This window comes from Berghia stephanieae, chromosome 5 (genome assembly GCF_034508935.2).
Source record: "Berghia stephanieae isolate SIO BIC M18660-M18661 chromosome 5, UCSD_Bste_1.3, whole genome shotgun sequence".
Lineage (NCBI taxonomy): Eukaryota > Metazoa > Mollusca > Gastropoda > Nudibranchia > Aeolidiidae > Berghia > Berghia stephanieae.
The window spans coordinates 31,017,752-31,041,654 of record NC_088364.1 but is presented as its reverse complement, the minus strand read 5'-3'; the positions used below and the strand labels follow the sequence as shown (position 1 = coordinate 31,041,654).

The 23,903-nt window shown below is 34.5% G+C and overlaps 1 protein-coding gene across 2 annotated transcripts in view; it reads right to left on the bottom strand.

Annotated features, from left to right (window-relative positions):
* Nucleotides 1–17,745: 17,745 nt before the first annotated feature.
* Nucleotides 17,746–23,903, bottom strand: part of LOC144972750 (uncharacterized) — a 160,609-nt gene continuing 154,451 nt past the window's right edge. For both annotated transcript variants that reach the window (XM_078914344.1, XM_078914345.1), the window contains exons 2-3: nt 21,841–23,903; nt 17,746–20,254 (exon numbers count right to left, since the gene is read on the bottom strand). The exon at nt 21,841–23,903 is cut by the window's right edge and continues 636 nt beyond it. In XM_078914344.1, the coding sequence (XP_078770470.1) occupies nt 18,343–20,254; nt 21,841–23,903 (3,975 nt within the window). In that variant the 3' untranslated portion in view covers nt 17,746–18,342. The remainder of the gene's footprint in view (nt 20,255–21,840) is intronic.

The following is a 23,903-nucleotide window of genomic DNA, read 5'->3' as shown; positions in this document are numbered from 1 at the left end:
CAATACCAGATTTTTGTTGCATGAAATTCAGCAATAAATATTTATCTTTAGATCAACTCCATCGATTACGTTGAATTCATAATGAACAATGTTTTGTAACTGTTTCTTAGCCATCAATGGAAATGTTGTTTGGTCAACATCATTTTATTAGTTTTCAAACAGAAACCTGACAAATGGTTCAAGCCAAATTCTGTTTGTCCTTTTTCATAATTTTTGAGTATTAGCATTTTCCTCCAAAAGAAATTTACTTTTTCAGCTTTTAAAATTTTTTTTTTGGTTCTATTTCTTTATGCATCTTACCAAATTGGAACAGTTGGTGAGAAATGTTCTTCAAAATTAGTACAGTTACAATTATGATTTAGAACATTTAATTTTTTTTTTGGTATAAAGACAATGATCATACTATCATGTTAAAGGGATTAAACAAAGGTCTAAAAGAAAGGTGAGCTGAAAACAATTTAAATGATTTTGCTCCCCTCTTTGGTAGTTGAAAATCCAAAAATGTTTGACTGTCTTGTATCACTAAACTGAAAATGAGTTGATTTTAGTTTACTCCATAAAAGGTAAAATTTAAAGATCGTTTACATGTGTTTTGCATCAAAAACTGAATCTTTACAGTATCCTATACTCAAAATTAGTATTGACGATGAAGTTAGGGCATATTTAGGTGCAAAATGTAATCTTTTCTCTTTCTGACGTCAAGGAACCAACTCAATGATAATGGGCAAGCAGAGTAATCATGTAAACAAGCAATGTATCTTGATCGTTTTGGAATTTGTTTTCCCTCAATTTTAGTCACTGTTGCTTTAACTAAATATGTCAAAACAGGGAAAGATCATTTTTGTCCCTTGAATTTAGATTAAACTGGTCTTTATTGTATGCTAGATTTCATATGAAAGTTCAGTTGCGCAACGTATGTGTCAAACTCTTTGAATGCGAGTTGATATGTTTTCAAAGTCTCATCTTGCACTTCCCAGTAAGTGTTCATCCATGTTTTTAGAATTGTAGATATAAATTTTTATACCCATTCCTTTTTCTCTCAATTGTAAATACTGGTCGTGATTGAATCTTGAAGGTCTAAATCTGAATACCATCAACTGGGGTAACTTTGCCCAAAGGGGAAACTTTGCTTCAAGAATTTTGGACCAGCAAGAGAATATTTCGTTTTGTGGCAAGTATTTCCTTTGATAAAGATTCAAGTCTTTTAATGGGTACAATAACTACCAAATCTGAGATTATTCAAAATGCTCCAAATTCAAAGAAGCAAAGTTTCCTCTTGAGGCAAAGTTACCCCAATTGACGGTACTTGAATGATGAGAATGGATTGCCTTTTTAAATTTTTGTGTGTAGCTGGGTGTTTGGTGTGTGTAGTGTATGATGTAAATCTATTATGTTCATTTTCAACAATATCACAAATGATGGAAGATGCTACTTTTCCGTTGTCATTTGTGAAAAAAAAAGAAGATATTTATTGATTTTTACTTTTGGTAAAGTCACCCATGGTGTGCGGTTGCTGTGTGTTGCGTTCTTTTGACTCACAGAGTTCATTTTATTATCTGCTTCTACTCCATCTCTCTCTCTCTCTCTCTCTCTCTCCCCCCTCCTCTCTCTCTCTCTTTTTCTCTCTCTTTCTCTCTCTCTCTCTCTGTCTCTTTCTTTCTTTCTCTGGGTGGGGATCCTGACCTCCCATAGCGGGCAGGGAGGTACACACTGTGTCTTCTATCCCCTTATATCTGTTTTCCAACATGCTTTCTGTCTTTGTCTTGGAATGAGATTACTTAGTTTTTTTCCTGGCCCTGGTCGGAGTCCTGGCTGGGAGGGAAACAGTCAAATGCATAGTTATTGTTTTGGGAGATGATATTTTTTTCCTTGTAAATCATCTCTCTGTTATGTATTAGTATATTTGTTATTTTTTAATGTATAATGTAAGCATTTGAGTGTGTTCCTCTTTGTTGGATTTTGTTCTTGTGTCCGGATGAGACTTATAGGTGATCTCAAACTAAGTACTTTGGTGGTATGTTCTTGGAATCTACATCTGATCCCTATTTGTTCCCAGTTCCCCTATGTCTTACTTTCTCTTGGATGCTTCAATTGTAATTCTAGAACTTTTTACTATCCCATTTTCTTCCTTTTTACTGGCGCTGATATAACCTAAATGTGTTGCAAGCGCCGTAAAACCCTTAAAAACAAAAACAATCTTTCTTTCTCTCTCTCTCTGCCGCTCTATTTCCCCCCTCTCACCCTTGCACAGACACACACATACATCGTAAGTTTGTATGTGTGTTGTGCGCTTATGTATGTTTGTGTGTGTTTGAGTGTGTGTTTGGGTGTGTAAGTATGTAAATACGGGTGTGTTACTCGATGGTAGATCTATTAATTTTTAATGAAGGTTACACCCACACTCTTAGTAAATCTTTCCAAGGAATTAATTCCTTTTCGGTTTTCTATGATGGCTCAACATTCTCTTTTACTTTTCACAGCAAGAATGTCTTCTGTTACAATCGACATATTATGTGTCTACATATATTATTATATTTTTATGCGGGTGGTTGGATGGGAGCATCACCCTTGAATCATATACCTATGATGTTCGCATGGGTGTACGATCCGATAGTGATGTCGTTTCTTCTTCTCTTTACTAGCCTATCCTGCTTCTTTGGTTTGTGATTGTATTTTTGACAGGGGATATTTTTTTTTCTGTAAATCTTCTGTCTGTTTGTTCTTGGTTATTTATAATTTAGCTTATGATATCTTTAGGTTATGATTTTGATTTACATTTGTACTATTTTTGTTAGATTGCTTGTTTTTTTGTTTCAGCGGTCTCTCATATAACCTCAATTGTGTTGGAAGAGACCTAAAGCAACAAACAAACAAACAAATTATATTTTTATCATCATTGGAAGGTGTGTAGTTTTTTGCCTTTGCTGTGCTTTTTGTAAGATTTGGGTTATTGTAAAGGCAGGCCAAAAGAAAACTCCATTAAGGTATAAATCAACTTTGTACTTTTTTTCTCCACCAATCATTTAAAAGTGTGCTTTTATCATTGTGTCGGTTACGAATATATAATTGTTACTTTTATTATTATCATCATCATCAGCACCAGCACCTCAATATCATTGTCTGTTATATTGATACGAATTCCCCTTTGAAACTATATATGATCCTCCATCTCAAAACAGTCAAGTGATACAAGCTGCAAGTAATAAACAAAAATGAATGTATAAGCTTCAAAAAAAAAAAAAAAAAGAACAAAATACTAAACACTGAACGTTTCAGACTCAAAACCCTTCTTCAGTCAACAACAACAAAAAAAAAACCCCAATAAAAACATAGAATACATTACAGATAGATGGCTGCTGCTCGCTGGCTTTTTGAGTTGTAATGTTTTATTGTTTTTGTTGTTGTTGTTGTTGGCTGAAGAAGGGTTTTGAGCCTGAAACGTTCTGTGTTTGATATTTTGCTCTTTTTTTTTTAAAGCTGTTATATTCATTTTTGTTAATCATTTATAACAATATAATATGTCGTGATTAATCGAACCCAGAAAAGGGAATTTAGAAATACAGTATTGAGAAATATGGGATTCAAGTTTTTTTTGCAATGCAAGAAATAGTATATATTCCGCACCATAACAGAGTTAATTTACCCCCGAGTTTCAGGCTAGTTGAAACTGTAGATTCAATTATCAGCACTTAGCTCATCCCATAGGTGGGGTCCTTTGACCTCCCATGGGGGGCAGGAGGTTACTTGCTAAGTCTTCTATCCCCTTATATCTGTTTACCGAGTTGCGGCTTTGGGACAATGAGTCACATATTAGTTCTTGACAAATGTGGTGGATGACAAACCCTTCATGGTGCGGGAGCGTTGCTGAAAAAAACTCTCTAAAAAAGTGTCCCAATCGTCGTGAACCCCTAAAAACAAATTAATAAAAATCACTTTGAAACACAAAGTCGGACACATGACAAAGATTGATAATGTCAGGAATTTGAAGTAACCTGACTGACAGTGATATATATTATCATTAAATTTACTTTATAATTACGTCGTTTAATTCATTTGGCTGGGATTATATGGGACTACGTTAAAAATAAGTTAATAAATTCATTGTCATCGCTTTTTCTCTTTAACTCTATCGAGTTCTTCCTCATTGAAAATTGAACAAATTTGTTCGATTTTTCCATGCATATGATTTCGAGAGAGTTAATGTTAGAATTATGAATGAATAAAATTTTTAAAAAAACTTGCCCAAGGCAAACTGAAGATCTTCAAACAAGTTTTATTATTAAAAAAGCCACAAAGTTGAAAATTGTGAGAGGCAAAGAGTTTGTTGTGTTTCATTACATAGTGATCTCCTCATGTATTTATTTATTTTTTTTTCTTTAATTAATGTTCATTTTCCCCACGATTTTAACTTTGAAAATGATGTTTTGTTTTTATTGAAACTTGTAAGTTTGTTTAAAAATGACAATTTTCAATGATTTCAATTAAAATGGTGATAAAGTTATTTCATGTTTTTTTAATTGTTTTTTAAATTTTTTTATCAGTTTCAGTTTACAATGTTACAATCACACATTAGCCATCTGTTATTTGCCCCAGACTAACACTAACACAGTTAAATAGAATTGTTCCAAGCTACAATATTTTATCAAATATTTCTTGGCATACTGTTTCTGACAGCTTCGAAGAGGATGTTGTTCCAAAGACACAATTAGAATTCTCCTTTGAGACTGGGGACCATTGGACCCCCCTGGGTCGGTGGAATTTCATTAGTCCACACTCTTGCTATCTCTTCTATTTCTCTAAACCTTTTGTCGTTAACTTCTTGTCCACACATCAGTGATTGGGTAGCTGGGTCTGTTGGATCTGGCAGAAAGTACCTTGCGATAGATGAGGATAGCAAGCAATTGTTAATGTCTGTTTCACGCTATAACAACTGGGATAAACTCCGGATACATGGGCCTAATGTCTCTAAATGATTTCTTTTTTTGAATGTGGCTTTGTGCTCTTGTTCTGGATTGGGATCATTTTTATGAGGCGATTTACAGAAAGCTCCACATGTCGGTTGAAGTACTTTTGAGATACGGCTAACCAATTGTTTTGGGAATCTCCGATTATAAAAAAGGGATGTAACAAGAGATGTTGCACACTTTCACAAATTTTAAAAATAAAATGTACACTTTCAACACTTCCAAGAGCACATAAACGTTGACATGAGAAAAAATACGCTAGCTGGGATTTTTTGACCTCCCGTAGTGGGCAGATTCTCACTTGCTGTGTCATCTATCCCTCACATTTATTTTTCCTTTTCCATGTTTCTATCTGCTTTTGTTCTGGATTGAGAGTGCTCGATTTTATTTTTCTGGTAGTGGGGATCCTTATCCGGGAGATATAAAATCAAATGTATTGTACCTTTTTTGTGTGGGATGATATTTCCCCCCCCCCCCCCCCCCCCCTGTAAATCATCTCTCTCATGTTACTTTTGTAATTATTAATTTTGAATATATTGTATTTTGTAAACAATTGAGTGTTTCCTCCATAGGTGATTCCCTTACTTATGCCTGGATGGGATTTTCAGGATCATCGGTAGATTGCTCGTGGAATCTTCTTTATAAAATACTTAACACAAACAATACAAGATCTAATTCATACACAATATAAATCATATATTGACATAAAGATATATAACCGAGAGATGATTTACAGCGGGCGGGGGATCACCTCTCATTAAAAAAAATGCATGATAACAGTGGCCATACTCCAATGACATAATGTGATCCCCAACCCAAGTTTTCTACCGCCTTTTATGTACAGAGGTACTCGGTCCACCTAGATAGCAAGTGACCCCGGCAGTTTTGTCCCTTCAGTGCCTTGCACAGAATATGGTCACGGTCCTCTTGTTCCTCTTTCGACAAAGAAGAAACAAACAACATTAAAAAAACCAAACAAATAAATAAAATATCCAACAAAATTCAGGCAAAACTATTTTATTGCTATATACAAGCATTACAGAGTGGAAAATTAATTCTGCAGTTTTATGAGACAGCAAAGTTGTGTTATTTCGGCAGAGGTGTGGCGAAGGGTGTAAGTCTAAGCCAGGTCCAGGGCAAAAACGTATCATTCCAGGACACGAGGAAGGGAGCAATACGGTTGTAAGAAACTGGTAGAAGAAGAGACGACTATGAAAGTTGAACTCTCCAGCCAAGGTTCAGGTTTGTGAGCCAACGTTGCAGACATAGATGAAACCTCAAGACCATACATAATCTTCCTGCTGTCACTTGGTGTGATCTAGGTTGAAGAATCCACTGGCTGAAGACTACTACCAACGTTCCCTCGCCCTAGGAATTCCACCAAACAAGCAACAACGATTTCTATAAATAAACCTATTGACTCATTCAGACTTGAGTTTTACTGTACTTGTGCATATCTGGATGGAGTCTTTTGACCTCCCATGATGATCACTTGCTGTGTCTTCTATCCCCCCTGGGTGGGGTTCCTGACCTTTCATAGTGGGCAGGGGGGTCATTACTGTGTGTTTTATCCCTTTATATTTGTTTTCCAACATGCTTTCTTTTTTTGTCTTGGAATGAGATTACTTGGTTTTGTCCTGGCCCTTGCCGGAGTCCTGGCTTGGAGGGAAACAGTCAAATGCATAGTTATTGTTTTGGGAGATGATGTTTTTTTCCTTGTAAATCATCTCTGTTATGTATTATTATGTTTGTTATTTTGAATGTATAATGTAAGCATTTGAGTGTATTCCTCTTTGTTGGATTTTGTGCTTTTGTCCGGATGAGACTTATAGGTGGTCTCAAACTAAGTACATTTGAACCATTTCCTCTTTGTCTTACTCGTTTTTTTTTTTTTTGGTTTTTTTTTTTTTTTTGGGGGGGGGGGGGGTAATTGTACTGGCGCTGATATGTGGCCTAAATGTGTCACACACATCGTGAAACCGTAAAAAACAAACAAACGTGTGCACATCAAAGAGAGAGAAAAAAAGGGGGACTTGTGATATTCTTGTATCTTCCAAGGTCTTAATATTGTTGATACCAGTAGGTAGGTTGTTCCATGAATGAAAAGTATTTGGGAAACAAGGGTAAGAATAAAAATATACACGATCAAATGATGTTTTAACATGATACGTTCCAATTATGGAGCAAATGTTTGCTTGTTTGTTTTTAAGGGTTTTACGGCGCTTTTAACACATTTAGGTTATATCAGCGCCACTAAAAAGGAAGAAAATAGGATATTATTACAATTAATGCACCCAAGAATAAGTAAGACAGGGGAACTGGGAACAAATAGGGAACATGTAGATTCCAAGAGCATACCACCAATGTACTTAGTTTGAGATCACCTATGTCTCATCCAGACACAAGCACAAAATCCAACAAAGAGGAATACATTCAAATGCTTGCATTATAGATTCAAAATAACAAATAATATAATAATACATAACAGAGAGATGATTTACAAGGGAAAAATATCATCTCCCAAAACAATAACTATGCATTTGACTGTTTCCCTCTCAGTTAGGGCCAGGACAAAACCCAGTATTCTCATTCCAAGACAAAGACAGAAAGCATGTTGGAAAACAGACATTATAAGGGGATAGAAGACACAGTATGTACTCCACTGCCCACTATGGTTTCAAGCTTTTAAGTAATACATATCGACACCCGAGGTGGTTAAGGAGAAGAGGAAGAGGAGGAGAAGAAGAAGACGGAAGAGGAGAAGGAGGAAGTCCAAATTGTTTTATTGGGCATTTAAAGGCATATCACCTTGTAATTAGCTCTGATATGAGGTGATATGATAACAAAGACAAACAACTCGTGTTGCTTTGATTTTAGTCACATGTTTTATTCATATTCAAATTGGGTCTTTAGTGGTCATGTTCGACATTGAACTAAGAATAATAATAATAATAATCATTGTAAATAATAATAATAATAATAATAATAATAATAATAATAATAATAATAATAATAATGATGATAATGATGACAATAATAATAATAATAATAATAATAATAATAATAATAATAATAATAATAATAATAATAATAATAATAATAATAATAATAATATGTATGCATTATTGTAGTTTAATCATAGTGGTTCTTTGCAATGCAATGACATTCATTTGTAACAACAACGTTTCGTAGCTGTAAAAAGTAAATATTGTAATCATGGGCAAAGGAAACCAAAAAAAACAAAAAAAAAAACAAAAAAAAAAAAACATTTCTCATACACATTTCTATCCTGTCCTACCGCTCGTCTCCCAGGCTCGGTTTTAAACATGAAAACATACAATTATAATAAGTAGATCATTGCAAAATGATTAATTATCATTAATGAGACTATAATTTTATTTACAAAAATACCTTTCAGCAACAACAAGCACCACTTTGCATGATTTATCAAAGCTTATGTCAGGATTCTAACACGATGATCATTATTTTAATATTGAGTGATGATGATGATGATGATGATGACGATGATGATGATAATGGTGATGAAGATAATGATGTTGATGGTGATGATGAGATATAACAATAGCTGACTAATGGGGCAGGCATGAGTGACATAGCGAAGGTTCCGCACAATACAATATTATTATTTATCATACTACATTATTGTGTGTTACCCTTAAAGCCAGGCTGTTGTAAAGCGTATTCTATTAAATGGGAAATAAAAGAATCAGAACATCAAGCAAACAAACAAATATAAAAAAAACACAAACAAACAACCCCACCCCCGCCAGAAACACAAAACAAAACAGCTCCCCATACTCTCTCCTTCACCCCCCCCCCCCCCCAAAAAAAAAAAAAAAACAAACAAAACAAACAATACCTTATGATGAAGGAACTGAACAATCAACGACTTCATCATTACAATTTAATTAATATGTGCAATGTGTTTATTTACCATGGGCTTGCAGGCTGTTTACACTCCATTATTTATTTACATTATTTTATTACTGTCCGGGGACATGGAAAACTGTGATTACATAATGTACTTTGTACATTGACAAGAGAAATTAAATTAGGATTCCTTGGAGGTAATTTGTACATCAACAAGTGGAACGATTATTATTGTTATTCTGTGTAGGCCTAAATTTCTGTACATCAGAAAGAGGAACGAAACATGTACATATACATGTTGCTGCTCGAAGCTCAAAGAAATAAATAGCAAAGTGAAATTGAATTTAAGCTTCAATTTAGTAAATTAAAACAGATACATAATTAATTAATGTGGACGTTTCGGGTTACCCGTTTATCAACAAAAACAGGATGAATGAAACGCTACAGACGAATGAGATGTGATAATAGAGTTGTTATTCACCTTAACAACGCCATTACCACATATTATCACATTCGTCCGTAGTGTTTCATTCATCCTGTTTTACTGGTGAAGGGGTAACCTGAAACGTTCATATTATCTGTTTTCGTTTATTAAATTGAAGCTTACATTCAATTTCACATTGTAATTTATTACTGACATTGTCACTAAATCAAACATTCTGTCGACCATTGAGACATTCATTGTTTCTTACAGGTAGCCTCCCAGCTGACACAACTTCCAAGTCTATATATACCCTGATCGAGTCAACACATTGGTATAACAAGGTCCGTAATGAGAGAATTATCCCCTATTGTTTATGTATACCACGTCTTGTCCTGTCTCCTTAATAAATGTATGTTCCTTTCCTTAAATTTCAGATATGCCTCTGGCGTTGTCGTCTTTTATTAAAAGCCATAGAAGATAACTGAAGAAATGCCTCAAATGGTTATTTATGGCAAAGTCATATCTTTACACCATTGTCATTTTCCCGTTTTTTGAAGCATGCTGTCAAATGTTTACACAGTAAAATATATTTAAAACAAACCAAAAAAAAGTAAATGACAGAGAGATGATTTACAAAGATAAAAAAGTCATCTGTCAAGAAAAGAAACTATACATTTAATTTAACTCAACTAAGGATCCCAGCCAAGAAAACGAGCAATGTCAATCCACAACAAAGATGAGAGCAACATTAAAAGGGAAAACAGATAAAGGGGGGAAATAGACACAGCAATAGTGAGCTCTCCGCCCATCACAGATCTATATAAATAAACATACTTCAATCATCATATGCGCTTAGGAGATTAAATGATATAATTTTATTGTCTACTTATTCCCTCCACCAAAATTACAAATTAATTTCCTATTTCCAAATTGCTGGGTTTTTTTCTTCCCATATTAAAATTTAAACAATAATCGGGAACTGGATATTTTAAAAGATTGCAAAAGGGAGCTTTTAAAACTGAGCAACATCTTTAAAAGAAAAAAACAAACTGAAAGCGCAAAATGAAGCTATATCTATGAGTAAAGATTTTGCTCTTAAAATATTCCTCTGGTAAAACACAAAACAAAACACATTATTACAACACCCCCCCCCCCCCCCCCCCCAAAAAAAAAGGACTCAAAATGACAACAAAAACGAAGCAAAAACATTTTTTTATAAGAAGCAAAACACAATCAATATAAAAACACAACACAAATTTTGATATTTGGTATGTTATCAATGGTTTTCACCGTGCATTGTCTTCAAATAAAATGATTTCAACATCAACAAAGATATACAATACAATCATCAATCATCCATTTATTGTTAAAAAAGTTTTGTTTTGTTTTTTGTTATACAAATTACCCATAAACCCATGCCAAATCATTCATAAACTCCTGTATACGTAAAAAAAAAAACATTTTCAAAAATCAATCAACAATGAAACGCTTTTTGACAAGCATCTGTGGTTATGAATAATAGCATGAACAGCATTAAATACTGGCAAGAAGATCAATGGGCAGCAGAAGTCGTGACGTGTTCACACGTTCCTCTCTTCCAGTTTAAAACTCCTTGGAAGTGTGTAACCAGTCCTCTGGACAATGAATAAACAATGAAGAGGTTACCTATTGACTCATAAAGTGACATAGCTATTTTAGCAACAGGATGTAAATATGCAGATTCTTATGGTTACGGGGGGCGTAAAAAGAGAAAAGATGAATAATTTTTCGTGACGGCAAGCATTTATTTAGGCGAGAAAATAAGATGCCATCACTCTGAACCCGTAGATCAATTGCCAATATGTATTTAACTAGTCCCCTGGAGCACTGATTTCACACTTCCAGTGAAATTGGAACCACTATTTTGATACACTTTTGTTCCCTATTTATGATTGGTGAGATTATTGATTATTGTAATTCTTTTTTCTTTTACATTCTAAAGACACGAAGCCATGACAGACCCGTTCAAAACATGACGCAGACATCTTTATGGCTCAATGGAACATATAATTAATACATTTTAAAGGTTAAAAAAACACACAAAAAAACAACAAAAAAAGTCTCTAAAACATCTTGTGTCAAACATCTGTGACCAAATTGAGATTCTGGAAATATTTTAAATATCTATGATGCAACACTTAAAAAAAAACAACTCCTAAAACAAATAAAATAATTAAGTAAAATAAAATAAAATAAATAAATAAATAAACTTAACATTGAATGATGTAAATGAGAAAACACACGTGTTTTCCAAATTCAATAGCAAACTTCCTCCTTTCATTCGCCCCCTCCCCGCTTCCACCCCCAGTGTAAGAAATAGAAAATGGTAACTAAAATGTGAGATAAAGTTAAAAAGAGAACATGACGATTATCATAAACTACAGCAAAATGGATTTCTTAAAAGGATATCGTTCAGTGATAAATTTCAAATCAGCACGATAAGTCTAACTTATATGAAATTTACTTTAAAATGATAAAATGATGCAATAAATCTGTATCAAGTTTTTGAAGAGGTGAGAACCCATGATTTATCATGGTATGGTTATTGTTAACCCCTCCCCCTCAACTTAACTTAGTGTTTAATAATAATAATAATAATAATAATAATAATAATAATAATAATAATAATAATAATAATAATAATAGTAATAATAATAATAATAATAATAATAATAATAATAATAAAATAATAATAATAATAATAACAATAATAATAATAACAATAATAATAATAATAATAATAATAATAATAATAATAATAATAATAACAATAATAATAATAATAATAATAATAATAATAATAATAATAATAATAATGATAATAATGATAATAATAATAATAATAATAATAATAATAATAAATAATAATAATAATAATAATAATAATAATAATAATAATAATACAAATAATGATAAAAAATAACATAACTGCTATCTAATCAAACCACTAAAAACAAAAGTTGTTTGTTTACTGTACAATCTTTGGTCCTTTCACAATAATTATTTATATTTCTAATACAACAGTAATCATTTCCAACATTTTAAGCGTAAGTTTGTAATCTATTGCGGTGCTATCTAACATGGCTCTGAGGACATAGTGTGAATGTGTGTGCGTGTGTGTGTGTGTGTGTGTGTGTGAAGAAATGTTTTGTTTGTTTGTTTTTAAGGGTTTTACGGCGCTTGCAACACATTAAGGTCATATCAGCGCCAGTAAAAAGGAAGAAAATGGAATATTAAAACACCAAAGATAAGGTAAGATAAAGGAGAATTGGTTCAAATAGAAAACAGATGTAATTTCCAAGAGCACACTATCAAGTCTCATCCAGACACAAGCACAGGACCCTATTAAGAGGAATACACTCAAATGTTTACAAATCATAAATAATATGTAAACAAAAGATAATACAGTGCATAACAGAGATGATTTACAAGGAAAAAAATATCATCTCCCAAAAATATTTATACATTTGATTGTTTCCCTCCTAGCAAGGGCATCTGGCCAGGGCCAGGACAAGACCAAGTAATCTCATTCCAAAACAAAGACAGAAAGCAAGTTGGACAACAGATATAGGGGGATAGAAGACACAGTAAGTACCTCCCTGTCCACTATGGGAGGTCAGGAATCCTACCAAAGTGTGGAGAAATGGGAAGGACGACTGAACATAGAGAGAGAGAGAGAGAGAGAGAGAGAGAGAGAGAGAGAGAGAGAGAGAGAGAGAGAGAGAGAGAGAGAGAGAGAGGGAGAGACAGAGAGAGAGAGAGAGGGAGAGAGAGAGAGAGAGAGAGAGAGAGAGAGAGAGAGACAGAGAGAGAGAGGGAGAGAGAGAAAGAGAGGGAGAGAGAGAGAGAGGGAGAGACAGAGCAGAGAGAGGGAGAGAGAGAGAGAGAGAGAGAGAGAGAGAGAGAGAGAGAGAGAGAGAGAGAGAGAGAGAGAGAGAGAGAGAGAGGAAGGCAACACTACTACAGGGTTCATTGTAATTTTCAAAATAATAAGCGTTTATGGACGTGACATTTGTCAGGTGTAGGTGTAGGTGTACTTGTCAAAACATTGAATCAATAAGTGTACCAGTTCAATATCAATTCTTTGTCAGGTACAGGCTAACACCCAATGGTCTCCTGAAAAAAATTGAATGAATGGTCCAATAAAAAAAATTACATCTTGAGTAGCATAAATAATCCTTCATATCCATGAGGCCCATGGAGCCAGAATTTATCCCAGTTTCTATAGATTGAAATGCACAATAGCAATTGTTTGCTACCCTCTGGATGGGATGCTTGTCTATCGCAAAATACTTATCACCAAATCTAACAAGACTCAGCTACCAAATTGTTTCTGGGTGGACAGCGGGGTCAGAAATTAAAATCTGGACTTCACCCGGAATAAAAAAAAAGGTCTCTTTGCATGTGCGTGCTCTACCAACTGAGCTATCAGGGCAAGTCTGTATTTTTTTTTAAAAACATCTTAAAATCTGTCTCTTTTTGACCCCTATTATCAAGATTTAAGGGAAAAAAGCTTTCTATAATAATATTAAGAACAGATTATAAGAAGTATATTTATCTGTCGACATATAGAGAATAGATTCCCATTCTGATATTTATAAATTACGAATAGACGAAGTATAGTTTAACAAAGTTAATTTCAGCTCACAGGTAAAGTGAGACGACAATAGAGTTATAAGCTAGACAACTGATGTACTGGTGACTATTTGGATTATAAAAGCACCTTAGAAAAAAGAAGGACAAGTGTTTTTTAAAAAATTTCGAATATATTTTCTGTTCTATCATGAAGTGTCTATGTTGGGGCAAGGCCATCTGAAAGTCTAACCCTGAGAGCAACAGAGCATCACTATTGAATTGCTGATATTGCCATAGTTGAATATCACTCGGTTCCAACTTATATCATGTCTCAAGACAGAAGCGATAGAGCTCTGCTGGAGTTGGAAGGCAGATAAAGGGGGATAGAAGACACAGAAAGTTTCCAACTTATACGCCATGTCTCAAGACAGAAGCGACAGAGCTCTGCTGGAGTTGGAAGGCAGATAAAGGGGGATAGAAGACACAGTAAGTACCTCCCTACCCACTATGGGAGGGCAGGAACCCCACCCAGACACATTTGTATAGGACCCCTACAGGAACGAATATAAACAAATAATCAATGTGTACTTATATATGTATATATATATATATTTGTTATGGTTTCATTATTGGAATGGAAGTACTCTCAAATCAACGCAAAAAAAAAAAACATTGTCTATTACAACAATGTTTAATTTTAACTCATAATTGCATTCGTTATCAAAGTTGTAAACATGAGCGCATTTGTCCATGTGTTGCACCATAATAATAATAATAATAATAATAATAATAATAATAATAATAATAATAATAATAATATAATATAATAATTTTAAAAAAATTAGAATAATAATAACAATAATAATAATAATAATAATAATAATAATAATAATAATAATAATAATAATAATAATAATAATAATAATAATAATAATAATACAAACAGTAAAATAAAATCTCCTTAATTGGAAAAAAAATTATGACCCAGAAATTGATCCGATCGTGCTTTTGTTGTTTCTTTAATTTTTGGGGGGTTTTAAAGTGCCTGGGACACTTTTAGGTCATTTCAGCGCCAGTAAAATAAAAATCTCTCATTAAAGTACACGAAAAGGGTCTTACCATAAAGGATGCACTTGTACGCTTACAAATTATAATTCAGTATATTCAAAACAAAGAGCTGAAGTAAATAACAGACGATTTACAAGTTTAAAAAAATGTCATCTCTAAAAAAAAAACAAAATAAAGAAAAAAAAGGAGCAATATAACTGACAGCCTCCCTCTCAGCTAATGAACCCTACCAGGACCAGGAAAAAAAAAAAACGAGCAAAGACAGAGAGCCACATGGAAAGGGAAAACCTATATGATATATATGGGGGACAGAGGACACATCAAGAGAGTCTTCTTTGCCATTGGACAGGTCAGAGGACCCAATTCCGTTGTTCTAATTCAGTTATGTTCCAATTAACTCTAGTAATATCTGCTGATAATCTTCATTATAGCTGGAACAACAAAACTGCACATATGATTGTGTTAGCTGTGGCAATGGTGATACAGGACTTTCTTTCTGTTCTCAGAACATGACAATAACTGATCTACTAAGTAAATAATCTAGGATGAATTGCCCAATTGCATTTTAGCATGTCTGTGACCTTTATTTTCTTCCAATATTTAAATTGCATTGCTTCACCTATCTTACAGTGTCAACCTCTGCTTAAAGCCAACACCTCTCGTTGGTCCCACATTTTCTGTTCTAATATGATTTGTTACAGGGAATGACATAATCAGTCGGATGGTGAAAGGCTTGAACTGAGATATTGCCAAGTTTAGTTAGAAGTTCAATTTTGATCAAAAATGAATTCTTGTCATAAATGATTAAATCAACCCTATTTGCACATCTTCGTGAAATATCAAAGTATAATTTCACTTCTAAATATTCTTTTACAGCTAGTCAAGATGAAAAAGTATGAAATTTGAGAAAAGTTGCTGGATACCTTTCCCATACACCTGACCATAACTTCATGAAAAATCACTGGATTTGCTTCAAATAAAGATTAAAATGCTCTGGGGAACATATTCTTTCAGAAATTGCAAAAAATGCAAATCCAACATGTTCATATATCTAAATCTAAGCGTGTTTCATTGATAATAATGGATAAAGTCTTCATTGCTTAAAGTCAATCAATTTCTCTGGTCCAGCCGTGTTGGTTTTTAATCAGGATTCCACTGTATAATTATTAATTGAGCTTGTCTTCCTCATTAATTGTCTACAATTTATTCAACACAGTCAAATGTGTGAAGTGGCGAATTGGTAAAAGGTAATGTGTATTTTAAATGAAAAGGCTACATTATGGAACTAGACATTTCAGTGCATAATCAATAAACCCATCTGCTTTGAATTTGAAGCAAAGAAGATAATTCCAGTCCCAAACAGAATTCCAATCTCAATCTCATTCTGCTTAATAGGGGTTTTAATTGATTAGTTAATTGATTTATCATTACTATTATTATTATTATAATTATATTATTGTTGTTGTTGTTATTATTATTAGTATCATTTAGTTTTTCAATCTATCTTTATTTATTTATCTATTTTTTGGTTAATTGGAAACAAGATGAAAAAACGTTTTTGATGCAGATCTGTACTGGCAATAACAAAGAAGTTGAAGTATTTTGTGAAAAAGATTATTTTTCCAAAAAATCAAAATGCAGGCCACCTATTCTTATTTTAATGAATGTTTGTTTGTTTTTAAGGGTTTTACGGCGCTTGCAACACATTAAGTCATATCAGCGCCTGTAAAAAGGAAGAAAATGGAATAGTAAAAAGTTCTAGAATTACAATTTAAGTACCCAGGAAAAAGTAAGACAAAGGGGAATGGGTTCAAATAGGAAACAGATGCACACTAACAAAGTATTTAGTTTGAGATCACTTAAAAGTCTCATCCAGACACAAGCACAGCTCCCCACTAAGAGGGATACACTCAAATGTTTACAAAGCATAATACAGTGCATAGCAGAGAGATGATTTATAATGAAAAAAATATCATCTCCCAAAACTAACTATACACTTGACTGTTTCTCTCTCAGCCAGGGTATCCGGCCATGTCCTAGACAAAACCAAGTAATCTCATTCCAAGACAAAGACAGAAAGCATGCTATGAGGGGATAGAAGACACAATAAGTGCCTCCCTGCCCACTGTGGGAGGTTAGGAACCCAACCCAGTATTTTAATGAAGAGTTACCATTAAATGCCTTAGGGCAGATGTAATGTAATATAGTTTAGTCACATTGCAATTTCTGAGACAATATCACAATATTTACATTACATTTCCTCTAAAATTTTGGTTAAAAAATCCGAATTTGTCCAATATATTAGCAGTATATTTATACGAATTAAATTTGTATAAGAGTTCATGTCTGTTGATGAAGCTTTTACATTGTTTCGATATGCTTGTGTAGACATTGGTGTTCCAATTACCGGTTTTGACTGTGATGATGATTAATAATAATAATAATAATAATAATAATAATAATAATAATAATAATAATAATAATAATAATAATAATAATAATAATAACAATAATAATAATAATAATAATAATAATAATAATAATAATAATAATAATAATAATAATAATAATAATAATAATAATAATTGTAATAATGATATTAGTCATAATAATAACAACACATAATATAATTAACATATTTTAACTCTGTTAAACTAAATTCTAGAATCTAAGCTTTCATATCCTTTTCAATATATTAAAATATTCATGATGAAGCATTGCGTCAGAGCATCAGAAAATTAGCAAAGTCATTTCATCAAACACGTTTCAGTTTCATAGGTATTGTTTTGTTTTCCTTTTTGGTATAGCGGTGATCATTGATATACACATATGGCAGAGTTCAGATAACTGTTTGTCTTTAGGAGTTTAACAGTGCTTGCAACACTTTCAGGCCATACCAGCACCTGTAATAATAACTAAAGAAGTAATGTGATTATATTTACATTGCCCCATTTTGTTGCCAGATGTTGTAATATAAATCCAAACCGTCTATTCAGTCCGTCTTGCTATATATATACATCTCAAATTGTCCTGGATTATGATAATGAGTATGATGTTTAAAAAAAAATTACAGTAAAACATGAAATACTCAAATGTTTTAACTCAAAGACTCTTAGAGATAATTCAAAGTTGTCTTTGGGATTGGACTTGTAAAAATATAATCCAAGATTAGAAATACGTTGTCTTGTACATATACATGATGAAAGTTCTTTTCTTATCCAAAACACTAAATGAAATATGATGTAAACCCCTTGTAGTAAATCCGTGTAAGATCCTTTTGCTTCCAAACAAGGATGGATGATACATTGGTATTCCATTTCATAGCTTACAACACTAATGAAAGAAGTAAATCATAGATCCACTGCACTGTGACAATCTATTTCACACTTTACCACTTCGTGGCTTTACACTCAAATCCAATACCTCAGCACCTGCAACAGGCTCGCTTTCAGATCGTTGGGTAGATGAGGATGAAGAGGAAGATCCTTCTCTTTGTCGTGACTGTGACTGCTGCTGTTGCTGTTGTTGGTGATGATGTTGCTGTTGTTGTTCAAAATATCGAGACATTCTTAGCATATCCATCTGTTGTTGTGGAGTCATGCCAGGGGGGATTCCCCACAATCCCGCTGCTGCAGCCGAGGCATTGAGTTGGGCCTGGATGTCTTGATACTCTTGCTTAGAGGTTGGGTACAATGATCGGCTCGAACCGCTTCCACTACTGCCACTGCTGTTGCCAGATGGCTTGTTGGAAGGGTGTGAAGAGGAACTCCGATTTGGTGTTGAAGATGATGAAAGGGAAGAGCTAGAAGATGAGGAATATCCACTAGAGGAATTGGACTGATGACTAGACGATTGGAGACGAGCTTTTTTCTCTGCACTCAATGCAGCTTCTCTGTTGTAAGAGTTTGAGGGAAGTGTAGGAGTTGGAGCATTTGATCTTGGTCGTTTGTTATTGGGAGCTGAAGAGGCCTGTGAAGATGATGATGATGATGATGGAGCAACAAATTTGGATGACTGACCAGTAGAGATACTGCCACTGTTAATACCCTTTGAGGAGGAGGAGTTGTGAAAGTTATTGCTTTTGTTTGCCATGAGAGCTGCAATGGTATCCAAACTTTCTTTTTCTTTAGCAGCTACAGCTTGTTGCTGTTGTATTTGTTGTTGCTGTTGGTGATGAAGCTGAATTTGCTGAATCTGTTGCATTTGTTGATGTTGGAGCATTGTTGCAGCTTGAGCTGACCAGAGTAAATTCTGTGCATTTAGGGCAGCACGTTGATCTTTGCTGTTTTTGGTTTTGTCAGCCAGAGCAGCAGCTTCAAGCAATTCAAGCTGCCGAAGCATCATTGGATCCATTGCCTGTTTCTGGAATTCCATCATGCGCTGGAGATAAACAGGATTACTCATCAATGCTTTCATGAAGTAAGGATCCTGCATTCCATACATATGCTGCATCGCCATTATGTTAGCAGCTGCTGCATTCAACTCCATGTGAGCAGCCGTGAGGGCTGCAGAAGGTGCAGCTTGATACATACTATTAGCCAAGTTATTAGCGGAAGCCATATTGCTGGAACTCTTTGATATTGAAGGAAGAGATGAGGACGAGGAAGAGGAAGATGACGAGTGACCTTGTTGCTGGTTACCACTGGGTAATTTTGATGATTGTCTGGATGATGGCCTCGGTAATGAATTTGATGAGGAAGAAGCTGTGGTAGGTGTGGAGGATGACGACCTCACACGATTTAATTGACTAGATGGTGTTGATGACGGATCGACCCTGCTACGCTGTTTCTGGTCAGGTATGAGAGGTGGTTTCCCATAGGGAGATTCCAGTAATCCATTTTTCATCAGTTCTAAATTTTCTAACATTCGTTTACCTTTGTCCAAATCATCCTTAAGAGCATTAAAACTATCATTAACAGCCTGAGCTCTTGCCGCATCCAAGCTTGATCGAATAGCTTGGCGAGTGTCAGTACTGATCTGTGGCTGGAGACTGAGGTTGTCTTGATGAATCTTTTCACTACCTGACATAGAATCTTTGCTGGATAGAAGAGGGGGAACAATGGACGGTGGTCCAGATGAATGTGATGATGCTTTGGTGTGCGATGAAGGAGAGGCGTTAGATGACGATGAAGATGCTGCTGATTGGCTTAGGCCAAACAAAGCATCCAGGGCACTCCTTTTAGCTTGCTCTTGATTGGATGGTTCTTTAATGGCAGGTGTGGTGGATACTTGCTTTTCTTTGGATGAGCGTAAGCTGTCGATGATGTTGGATAGACGGGAACTGCGTTTTGCACTGCAATGAGAAAAGATAATAAAAACAAGTTAATAATTTGTTAAATTAAGCACAACTCTGGGAACTGAAACAATATTACATGATGTCTTATAGAATATATGAAATGAAAACTGTGTCTATACATAGAAAAAAAAATTGAATTAGGATAGGGGGGGGGGGGGGGGGGGGGGGGGGGGGGGGAGGGAAGGAGGGGGAGTAATCTATAATGATATAAACTAACTTCTGCAATATTTAAAAAAAAATTAAACAAAGTTTAGACATTTCTGTTCTGTGTGATTTCCAGCCTAATTTGGCAATTATAATTATTTGGTGGGATGACCCGATGGCAATCCCATTACATACTCTTACCAGATCTAAAGAGACCCAGAAAATCCTTTTGAGCCCTAATAATCCTATAGAGGTGGAGTTTCTAGTTTCTAAGATGCTTATTTATTGAACAGCAACAGTTGCTTGTTATCCCTTGGATAGGTCACTCGCCTGCCGCAAAAGTACTTTTTGTCAGATCTGATAGACCCTGCTACCCTATCACTGAAGAAGAGATCTATGATATTCCATTTGTTGTTTGTAAGTCAAGCACTCCACATACTGAGTTACCAAAACCCCTGTAAGAGATCCTGATACCATTTCCTACTGGCAAAACAAATTAATGGTGGAATTGACACGAAAATAGTGTCATATCACAAAACCATCTTGCCAATTGTCCTATATGGAATTTGTGGCCCACTTCAAAACCCTGTTATATCGAAGTGATTACTAAAGCTGAAAATTGAATAATAGTCATTATCATAGACTTAATTTAGTTTCATATATAAATGTCTTATTGAGGAGAATAAATGTAGTTTCTTAAAACATGAAAAGCTAAAATTTCATATTTCGTATTATTCTACTTTATATTTTTTTATTTATTTATATTTTATATCTATTTTTCTTCTGTCAATACATATCTTATTGTAAAACACTTGGACCATGAATTCATGGAATTTACGCGCTATAAAAATTATTATTATTTATTATTATTATTAGAGGAGAACCACCAATATTTGTCAGGAAATAAAAACTAAAGAACAAGCACTCATCTTTTAATATTATTACAATACTGTAATGTGGAAATTAACATAGATTGAGACAAATCATTTAAGCCATCAATGATCAAAACCAGTCATAAATAAAGTTTGTAAGTGAGCACAAATGAATCTGGCAACATGGTGGCTAGATGGTGATTCCCAGCATCAAAGGACCGATCATTATGCCCTAGTAGATTTTATAAATAATCATTTGAGTCAACGGGTGAAAGAATTCCTTAATTTATAAAGGTTAGCAAGTTACTTGCACTAGTATCAATCTGTAAATAATAGTTTTATAATTTTTATATTTGCAAGTAATGCTGTGCTCGATAACAAAAATCTAATGGAAAAATTTTTGACCCCCAACCCCAATTTTTTCTTTTTGAAGAACAGATTGTTATTATTATATTATCTACTTTTCAGCATTTGACATATCCTGACATAATACCAGGTAGTGATCACATTTTATCTTTTGCTGTTTTTTTTTCTTCTTTAGTTTACCTGGACCTTTTAACACTTTACCTTTTCTGGACAGGTTTGTTTTGCTGTTCAGCGTTGCCTTTTCCCTCTATAGAGGCTGACAAACGACCAGACTGACTAGTGGAAGAGCCTGGACTTCCTTGACTCGGTGACATGCCTACTCGCTGCTGGGAGCCTGGGGAAGCCAGATGTGGAATTTGGGAAGTAGGAGAGATCCCTGACATACCCAGGGGTGACAGTTGGGGGACAGATGTTCGTAAAGGAGATATTTGTGAGACTGATGCATTACTTGGTAGTGGTAAAGGTGGGAATGGGGATCTGGCTAGGGCCTGAACGAGACTAGATGGAGGTAGGTGGGAATCAATGGGTCCTGATGTGTCGTCATATTTGGTCCACGTAATGAAAGGATTTTCTTTGTCAGGAATTCCATTAGTAAATCCTGTTTGTTTAGATGTTGAAGCGGTAGCCGTGGTGGAATTTGAAGATGATGATGTTGTTGTTGTTGACGATGAGGAAGAGGTGTTTAAAGAAGATGTTTGTGGTACTGGTTCAGGAAGGGGTGATGAACTTGATGTTGTATGTGGAGCTGTTGGTCCAGACAATGATGGTGACAATGTTGTTGTTGTAGTTGAAGATGGAGAAGAAGACAGCAGTAATGGCAAAGGTGATGGTGGTTGATTGCTATTTGCATCCGATGTGATCACCGACAATTGGTTGGAATTGTTAATTACACTTTTTGAGCCTTCAAGTGGTTTTTTATCTGCAGAATTGGCAGATAATTCTGTAGGTGACAAAGATGATGTTTGTTGTGGTGACGATAATGACAAAGAAGTTGAAGCTGTGGTAGTTGCTTGGTTGAGGGACAAAATCTCTGTTGTTACTGGTGTCGTTGAAGGTGACGAAGGTGTGGCCGACACTGAGATAGCCTGGAAATTGTCAACATCGTTAGGCATTTCAGTCTTTAATACTGTTGTTACTTCAAAGTCTGACTTCTCATCACTTTCGTTTTTCAACTTTTCTTGTGCGGTTTCTGTTATGTCTTTAGGAGACGGTAATTTTTCTGGAATGTCTTTTTTAATTTCATTTGCATCATTTAGAAAACACATGTCATTTAAAACATTCTTCTCATTTATTTCCTTTTTAAACTGACTACTTTCAACACAATTTTGAGATGGAATAGTTTGCCCTTCCCTAATACTTTCACTTTTCATAATATCAGTAACATTTTCGGAATCATCCGCATTTGAAAGCAAACTACCATTATGGCAAGATCCGTACTTCAAGGGAGAACGGAGATGCTCTGGTGATTTACTTAAAGTTGGAGCTAGTATAAATCCATCTGGGTAATACTTGGAATCTTTATTATTGGTCATCGAATCTAAATCCATATCTAATACTCCAGGGTTTGATTTTTCAGAGGATTCTTTGGACAGAGTCTCATTATTAACATCCATCGTTTCTGACTTTGGAATTTTACTGGTTCTTGTGTCAGAAGTATAACTGTCAACATTATCAACATCATCTTTTAACAAGAGGTCTTCGTCAAGATGCTTCAAACCCTGGTCAATAGATGGATCCTCCTCTTCTTTAAGAAGTGAATCTTCATCATAGCTTTTTTCCTTATCATCTAAGGACACAATTAAATTTTCACAACCCGTTGATTCCTTGACTGAAGTACTGATATTTTGATTTGTATTAGAAACATCAACAACATGATTTGGAAGGTCCTGAGTAGAAGCAGTAGTGGTAGTTGATGAAGAATTAAATCCAGGACCAAATACATTGTCTGATTTACTTATTGGAATTTCGATACCACCAACAACTATAGAATTAGAATTCACATTTTTCACAACACTTGCATCATGGTCAAATTTTGTTTGAATATCCTCATAATGAGACGTATTACAGTTTGAGTCTGTGACTGGAGTTGGAGAGTTTTCCCATAATTTACTAACACCTTTGTCAGCATCTGTATTTGAAGTTGGATGTAAGCTAACAGGTTTCCATCGCAAAGGAGACGACGCTTCTTTAATGCTTGATGAAAAGAGTTCTTGTGTTTCAGAATTGTTCACTTTCTTCCCATTATTGCTGTCATCGTTGTCCCA